Genomic DNA, 8,016 nt, shown 5'->3' on the forward strand with positions numbered 1-8,016 from the left:
GGGGCAGGGATGCCGGCAAAACAAAGCTGGGAGTATTTTCCCGGACATGTTCGGCTTTTTGGCAATTCCCCCCGGACGGGGATTTGAGGACCAAAAATCCAGACATGTCCGGGAAAATCCGGACGTATGGTAACCCTAGAACTGCGGGACTTGACCTCTCAGTTCCATTGCTACAGTTTCAGAACAGCTCGGCACCTAACAAGCCAGCTGAAAATCAGGCCACTGGCTTTAGTATCTAAACTGGAGCTGAACTCCCTTGAAATTCTGGCCCCGAATGTGGGTGCTGAACCTCTCTGCAAATTCTAGCCACAGTTGTTATACTTGCAAACCTGCCCCTAAAAGACTCACGGCCATTTAAAATCTATCTATGGTTCTCCCCATCAGTTATCGCTCCCTTCACCACAGAACCTCAGCACCTCACCTTCTGTTACTGTATTCATCTTCACAACACCTTAGGGAAGTATTATTATGCCCATTTTACAGATGGGGAACTGAGGCACACAGAGACTAAGTGACTTACCTAAGGTGCAGGAGGTAATTGAACACAGGTCTCTCAACTCCTCAGCTATTGCCCTAACACTAGGACATCCTTCCCCTATTACTGCTGCTTATACCTTCCACTTTATTCTCTTCTAGTTGGGGCTCTAATCTGATGGCTATTTTACTTGCTTTTTCTGCTAATGCCAGTTGGGGGGAGGCATCTGAAGCTTGTTGAAAATATCTTCCTTTTTCTGATATATTTTGTATATTTCAACACTTTTCAGTTTCTTGCAATGGTCCGATTTAATATGTTCATTTTTATTCATTGAACAAATATTTTAAAATCCCGTGTAACGCAGTGCCCTAATTAAGGCTAAGATTTAGTCATGGGTATTTTTGGTAAAAGTCATGGACAGGGCACGGGCAATAAATAAAAATTCACGCCCGTGACCTGTCCATGATTTTTACCAAAAATACCCCTGAGCAAATCTCTACTTCTGGGCCCCTGCTGCTCTGGGGGTCCCTGCTGGAGGGGGGCGGGGGACCCTGCTCCAGTGCTGGGGGTTGACCCCCCCTGGCCACTATTCCCAGGGAATGCTCTCTGGATGGCCTCCGGGTGCCTCAGACCGCTGCTCTAGCCACCCCAGGACCACTGCTGCTTGGGCAGTCCCCAGGGCACCCCCAGGACCGCTGCTCAGACGTTCCCCAGGGGCACCCCGAGGACCGCTGCTTGGGGCGGTCCCTGGGACCAGCCGCTGCTCGCGCTGTCCCCAGGACCAGGTGCTTGGGCGGCCCTGAAGTCAGCCACACCAGCTGCTGCGGAAGTCACAGAGGTCGCAGAAAAGTCATGGAATCCGTGACTTCCGCAACCTCTGTGAAAGAATCACAGCCTTACTAATAATTAATCGCTGCTTAATAACAGCACAGCTGCTGAAATATTATTCTCCAATTAGGTCAAAATTAACTTGGCTGTACAAATTAATTACTAAATTATTTAAAAAAAACCAACCCAATTTAAGCCTCCATTCCCCTCCTCCAATTCACACTTCATGTCATCATTATTTGATGCCACAGAAGTCCCTTGACAATAGCCTGGTGGCTGTTCATGGTCTGCCTCGATTCAGATCTTAGTGAAGCAATCTCACTAGGTTTGCGCACGCTGGAACTGCATTTGTTGCTCCAATTGCTAATGCTGTGGAGGTAGGTAGCTGGCCATTCACACATTCCCAGAACACCGGACATTAAATTATGGCTTTTACATTTCTTTGTTTTGAACCATTATATTCTGATTTTGTAACCTTTGTTCTTGGGGTCAGCAAATTCAGTTGCAAAGTAATGCTAATTTTACAATTAATTCTTAGATTATCCTTTGATAGACAAGTTCGTCAACCCCTTCAGCATAAAGAATTTCATCAGATGTCATCACATCAAGTCCTACGAGACCTCGAAAGGACATCTAGTCCAGCCCCCTATGCTGCGGCAGGACCAAGTAAACCTAGACCATCCCTGACAGGTATTTGTCTAACCTGTTCTTAAAAGCCTCCAGTGATGGGGATTCTGCAACCTCCCAAGATAACCTGTTCCAGTGCTTAACTATCCTGATAGTTAGAAAATGTTGCCCAATATCTAACTTAATTGTTCCTTGCTGCAAACTAAGGCGATTACTTCTTGTCCTACCCTTGGCGGATGAGCACAATTGATCACCAGGTTTAGGTGTAGATGCAGCTACCTAATTTTTTGCACCTACATTTGAAACTGTGCTCAATAACATCCTTTGTATTGCAACATTTTCCTTAAGAATCATGGCAAAGTTATACCCGACAAACCCAGCTGAAAGCATAACTCTAGGTGTTCCAGGTAAGCACAAACATTTGCATCACGTACGACACGGTCAGTGAATGAGCATGATAACTGCACTCTAAGCATCACACCAAATCAGTAGCTCAGATGCTACTGGTGACAATCCAGAAAGACAACAGTGTGTGCTCACCTCGCCTCTCTGGGTTGCGCATGTGGGTTGGTGTGTCATGGATCTTCAGAGTCCATTCCCCTTCTGCCTTCTCCCCCCAGCAGTGGACAGTCATGAATTCCCAGTTTTTAAATCCTTCGTTGGAGATATCAAACACTCTGCAATTGAAGAGTAGCGTCAATGCATTACTCAAGACAATTAAACAGGGTGCACTGCGAGGTGCTAAGAGATATGCACCCTAATGGCTTGTCACCGCAGTGCAGACTACCAGGGAGCAAACTGCAGAGTGCACCGACAGTGCTACGCTCGAACTGCTCCGTGTGGACACGGCTGACGCGAACTAAGAGGTACCTAGCTTGCTGTAACTTAGAGCTGTTTGAAAGAGGACTACGTTAACATGAACTAGGTACTTTTTAGTTGTTCCAGAAGCCTCCACGTGGGGCAGATAGAATGCAACAGTTTGGTGCACTCTGCAATTCACACCTCCGTAGTCTACACTGTGGCACAGTGTAGACCAGGCCTCAGGGTATGTCTACATTACCTGCCGGGTTCCCCTTCAGTCTTCTTTTCTCAAGACTAAACACGTCCAGTTTTTTTTTTAAACCTTTCCTCGTGGGTCAGGTTTTCGAAATCTGTTATAATTTTTGTTGCTCTTCTTTGGACTCTTCACTTTGTCTACATCATTCCTAAAGTGTGGGGCTGAGAACTGGACACAGCACTCCAGATGAGGCCTCACCAGTACCGAGTAGGGACAATTACTTTCCGTGGCTTACATATGACACTCCTGTTAATGCACCCAGAATGATAATAGCCCTTTTCACTACTGCATCGCGTTTTTGGCTTATATTCAATTTGTGGTCCATTATAATTCCCAGGTCCTTTTCAGCAGTACTACTGCCTAGCCAGTTATTCCTCGTCTTGTAACTATGCACATTTTTTTCCTTCTTCCAAAGAGTAGTACTTTGCACTTGTCTTTACGGAATTTCATCTTGTTGATTTCAGACCATTTCTCCATTTTGTCAAGGTCATTCTCATCCTGAGCTCCAAAGTAATTGAGACCCCTCCCAGGGTGGTGTCCCCAGCAAATGTTATAAGCGTACTCTCCACTCCATTATCCACATCATTATGAAAATGCTAAGTAATGCTAAATAATAATACTGGACTCAGAACAAACCCCTGTGGGACCCCACCAGATACGTCATCCCAGTTCAAGAGCAAACTATTGACAGCTACTCTTTGACTACCGCCTTTCAAACAGGTCTGCACCCAGCTTATAATATTTTCATCTAGACCACATTTGCCTATTTGATGTAGGAGATTGACATGTGGGACTGTGCCGAAATCCTTACTAAAATCAAGATAGATCATGACTAAACTTCCCCATATCCACCAGGCCAGTAACTCTGTCAATGAAGGAAATTAGGTTGATTTGGTATGATTTGTTTTTGACAAATCCATGTTGTTATGACTCTGTTATCCTTTAGGTCAGTGTTTCTGAGGGACGTACTGGCCACCACATCCTGCAGCTCCCATTGGCCTGGAGCAGCGAACCGTGGCCAGTGGAGCTGTGATCGGCCGGACCTGCGGACGCGGCAGGTAAACAAACCGGCCCGACCAGGGGCTTTCCCTACACAAGCGGCGTCCCAAGTTTGGGAAACACTGCTTTAGGTATAATAACCAATTGACTGTATAATAATCAGTTGCAGTGTTTTCCAGATATCGAAGTTAGTCTGACAGGTCTATAATTCCCCAGATCTTCTGGCACTAGGCCTCATTTTGACATTTTCAAAATTAACCGTTTCAGCACTTTGTTTCATTAAGCCTTCCACCGAATTCCCCTTCAGGCCTGACATTTTCCAGGAGAGTTCTGTGCAGATTCACCATGTCCCAGTCAAGCATATCCATTTTTGGGGTTAGAGGGGGAAGGAAGAGGGAAAAGTCGCCCCTTCTTTTAAAATGCAAAACATGATGGTAGCCAGTCCCAGGCTAACCTGGCCCTGCGTCTGCTACTGCAACCGCATGGCCAGATAGATTCAGCCGTTCTAACCTTCTTGCCAAGAGCTGAGACTCCGTCCCTGAAGGAGAAGTTAAGTTAATCTGCAAGTCTCCACGCCGAGGGTGCTCAATGCTGACTCGCACTATGACGTGCTCCAGGTACACCACGCGCTGGTCGTAGTGGTTGGCGCAGGCGTTGGTCACGGTGGTTGTGCGCACCGTCTGGTCGGCATGGATGTCCCTAGAGGAGAAGCAAGGACAGTTTGCAATGGAAAGGAGAGCAACGTGCTATCGCTGGGGGAACTGAGTTACACAACGAATAGGACAATGGCCATACAGATGGAATTTGCTGGCTGTAATTGATTTGGCCCTGCTGCATTTTACGAGGCCAGTTCTCGCTGACGCTTCTTCTCCAAGAGGTGCCCCCACAGGCTGGGCTCTGGGGAGGTCTATGGGCACAAAAGCAATTGACAGCCCTGCAAACAGCCATTACTCCTGTGTCAGTGCTGGAGGAGTCTCCCAAGGTCAACTCCAGAAGCGAATAGCAGGTGGATGGAACCACCAACTCCACCTCTGCCAGCAGCACACGGGAATCCCCAAAGAAGTGGGCTCTGCAGTGCAAAAAGGGTTTGTGGCCCCTGCAGAGGCTCCCCAGATCCTGCCTCCCAGACAGAAGTGAATGAGTCACACTGTGGCAGGGTCTCCTGCACCCAGACACAAAGGGAGCAGAATTTGACACCCCCCCCCACAGGGCTGGGAGATTATGGAACAATCTTTAAAGTACTCCACTGTGTTCCTTCCTTTGATCAAACTTTTCTGGCTACTCTGTAGAACACTGAGTGGAATCTACAGCACTGGCTCATTCCATAACACATGCCCTAGAGGTGCTGATCACACAAGAACAGCAGTCCCACAACTGCTCTTAAAACCCTGCTTTCCAAACCTAGCCCGGTGGGACTCGATGTTTGCTCATATCAGTTGCTGGATCCTTTACAACTGAGATTTTCAAATTGAAGCGACCACATTCTTAACTACACAAACAATCGCCACCCGTCAAAGGATTAGTTCCCAGTGAACTTCTCAGCCATGTTATTAATGTATAATTTATTGGAGGGAGCAGTTTTTCTATTATTCCCCAAGTTTCCTCTGGGGATACTGCCAAGCATACGCTCCGGATTCTCGCAGGGATTACATAGCGTGACTTTATTTTGCCTTAGTCATAAAAAAATAATCTAAATCATTATAAACAGTGATGTAATTCCCTGGGAGGGTTTGTAAGTATTTGAAAACATTGTTTGCATGCAACAAAGGAGAAGATGCTCCTCTCTCTTCATGACTTGCTTCAGAAATTCGTAGTCTTGGCTGGTTTAGTGGCTTTGTCAGCTAGTCCTTCTGGTCCAAAGCAACAGTAACATGGACATTTTAACATGGTATTTTACACTGAGAGGCTCTATGTAGAGCCATGGTTATTATATATTAGTTGTATTACTGTAGCACCTAGTCATGGACCAGCACCAGTGCTAGGTGCTGTCCAAACACAGAACAAAAGGACGGTCCCTGTCCCAAAGAGTTTCCCATCTAAGTATAAGACAAGAGTTAAGCCAAGGTTATACCGGGGCCTGGGCTGGCTATTCAGAACATCCCAGCTTTTCTCCAGTCACTCCTTACATCACCCATCATGCCAGAGCCCTCAGGTTGGCTTTGCATCCAGCTCAAAACGGAATTTGACGGCAGACAGATGATACATGAAATCTGTTGCTGTGTAGGTGTCTGACACTTATCAGTTCAGTTCTACAACACCCACGTGAAACAGAACCCACCACAGCAGCATCTGGGGAAACGTTTTGGAACGATGTGCAGCCCACTGCAGTTCCACATTATGTTGTACCTGACTAGCTATAAACTGTTTCTATGCAAGATCGGAAAAAAAGCATCTAGCCAGACTAATTTCCAGTCATCTTCAGGGTTCAGAAAAAGTTTATTGGAGTTAGTAATCAGAAACACTGGACACCACCAGGAGGCCAAAACATCTTACTCGTTCCAGACAGACTTCACAAATTACTTAATGCAGCACGAAAATGGCCTGAAGCTCTAGCAAGCCAGGTCTTTTGGGGACATCGCCAGCAAGAGGAATGCTGTGTTTAAACCTCAGGGACTGGGCTACAGAATCTGAATTCAGTTACACCTGACTTCAGGTAGGTAACACGTACAACACTCCCACCAGCTATTAAGACATAGGACCTGGTTCTCACCAGGTCACTACAGTATTTACTCCAGTGATACTTTACTGAACTCACTGGAGTTGCACCTGAGTGAAACTGAAGTAATACAGCAGGGAATCACTCTTTGTAGCTTTATCTTATTTTTCCATCTTTTTCCACATACTCAGGCTAAACAAGGAGCCAAAGGGGCTGCTTAATGAAAGAAGAATCTGGGAGCACTTCCTTCACTCGCCAACCTCAATTGGCGTTTCCCCAGTTCAACTTCTTTTGTTTTGTTTACTCATTGCTTCCTATTATTTCACAACAAACAGTAACAAATCGATGCTATCTGCATCACAATACATTGGCCTACCCATAACACCAATCTGCTGAAGTGCTCAGTGGTAACCAGATTGTTTTGAACTGTCCTCAAAGATCTCTGACTTATGAGTCACAAACTTTTTATTCATTATTAATTAGTATTATTATTACTGGGGCCACATTCCTCCTTGGATTGAAATGAGGGTCTGTAGTGAGCCGGCGTGGCCCCCCTCCGCCTCCGGCAGAGTAGAGCTGCCTCCAACCCCAGCGTGGGTGGAGCCACCGGGTCTGGGGCCCGCCCCTCCGAGGTCACGGCCCCGACCCGGAAGTATAAAAGCCCGCCGCCAAAGCTCAGTAGCAGCCAGACCGCCAGAGAGAGCAGACGTCCCGGGCCGAGCTCCCGCTTGGGAGGCGGCCGCAGGCCGCGAGCCGCCTGCTAACGCCCCACGCCGGTCAAGCCTCCCTCTCGCCAGGTATCCTGAGGAGGACTGGCCCAGCCTGCCCCGGACCCGTCATCACGAGGAGGACTGGCCCAGCCTGCCATGGACTCGGCACCCCGAGGAGGACTGGCCCAGCCTGCCGCGGGCCAGCTATCCCGAGAAGGACTGGCCCAGCTTGCCCCAGACCAACGGCCCCGACGAGGAGCCGAGTCTGCCCTGTGCCAGCTATCCTGGGGAAGAACTGCCGGACCAGCCCCCAAGCCCCGCTCCCGAGGAGCCGATGCTATTGGACTGGCCCGAACCCAGCACTGCCGCCGAGGTAAGCCCCGAGGGGGAACACGGAAGTGGCCCGGGGGTAGCCGACCCAGGTCAGGCTGCAGAGGCCTGTGAACCCATGTCAGTGTGTTTCGGTCAGGACACCCCACTGACCGGCAGCGACAGCAATCGCTGCTAGGGCCCCGGGCCGGGACGCAGTGGAGTGGGTGGGCCTGCGTCCCCCCCTGCCACCCCCACTCCTGGGTGGCAGGCTTCCCCCTCACCCAACGCTCAGGTAGGAACCTGAACCCCTGAACGGCTAGTCTGCTCAACCCCTGCCCCAAAGGGCTTGAGC

The 8,016-nt window shown here is 48.5% G+C and overlaps 1 protein-coding gene across 1 annotated transcript in view; it reads right to left on the reverse strand.

The window, feature by feature from the left end:
- The window catches only part of PCSK6 (proprotein convertase subtilisin/kexin type 6), a 121,872-nt gene that overhangs the window by 30,132 nt on the left and 83,724 nt on the right, over positions 1–8,016 (reverse strand). The window contains exons 12-13 of the mRNA XM_024214306.3: positions 4,497–4,685; positions 2,471–2,607 (exon numbers count right to left, since the gene is read on the reverse strand). Coding sequence (XP_024070074.2) covers positions 2,471–2,607; positions 4,497–4,685 — 326 coding nt within the window. The remainder of the gene's footprint in view (positions 1–2,470; positions 2,608–4,496; positions 4,686–8,016) is intronic.

The sequence above is a fragment of the Terrapene carolina genome, unplaced genomic scaffold (genome assembly GCF_002925995.2).
Source record: "Terrapene carolina triunguis isolate 2854851 unplaced genomic scaffold, T_m_triunguis-2.0 Scaffold67, whole genome shotgun sequence".
Taxonomy (NCBI): domain Eukaryota; kingdom Metazoa; phylum Chordata; order Testudines; family Emydidae; genus Terrapene; species Terrapene triunguis.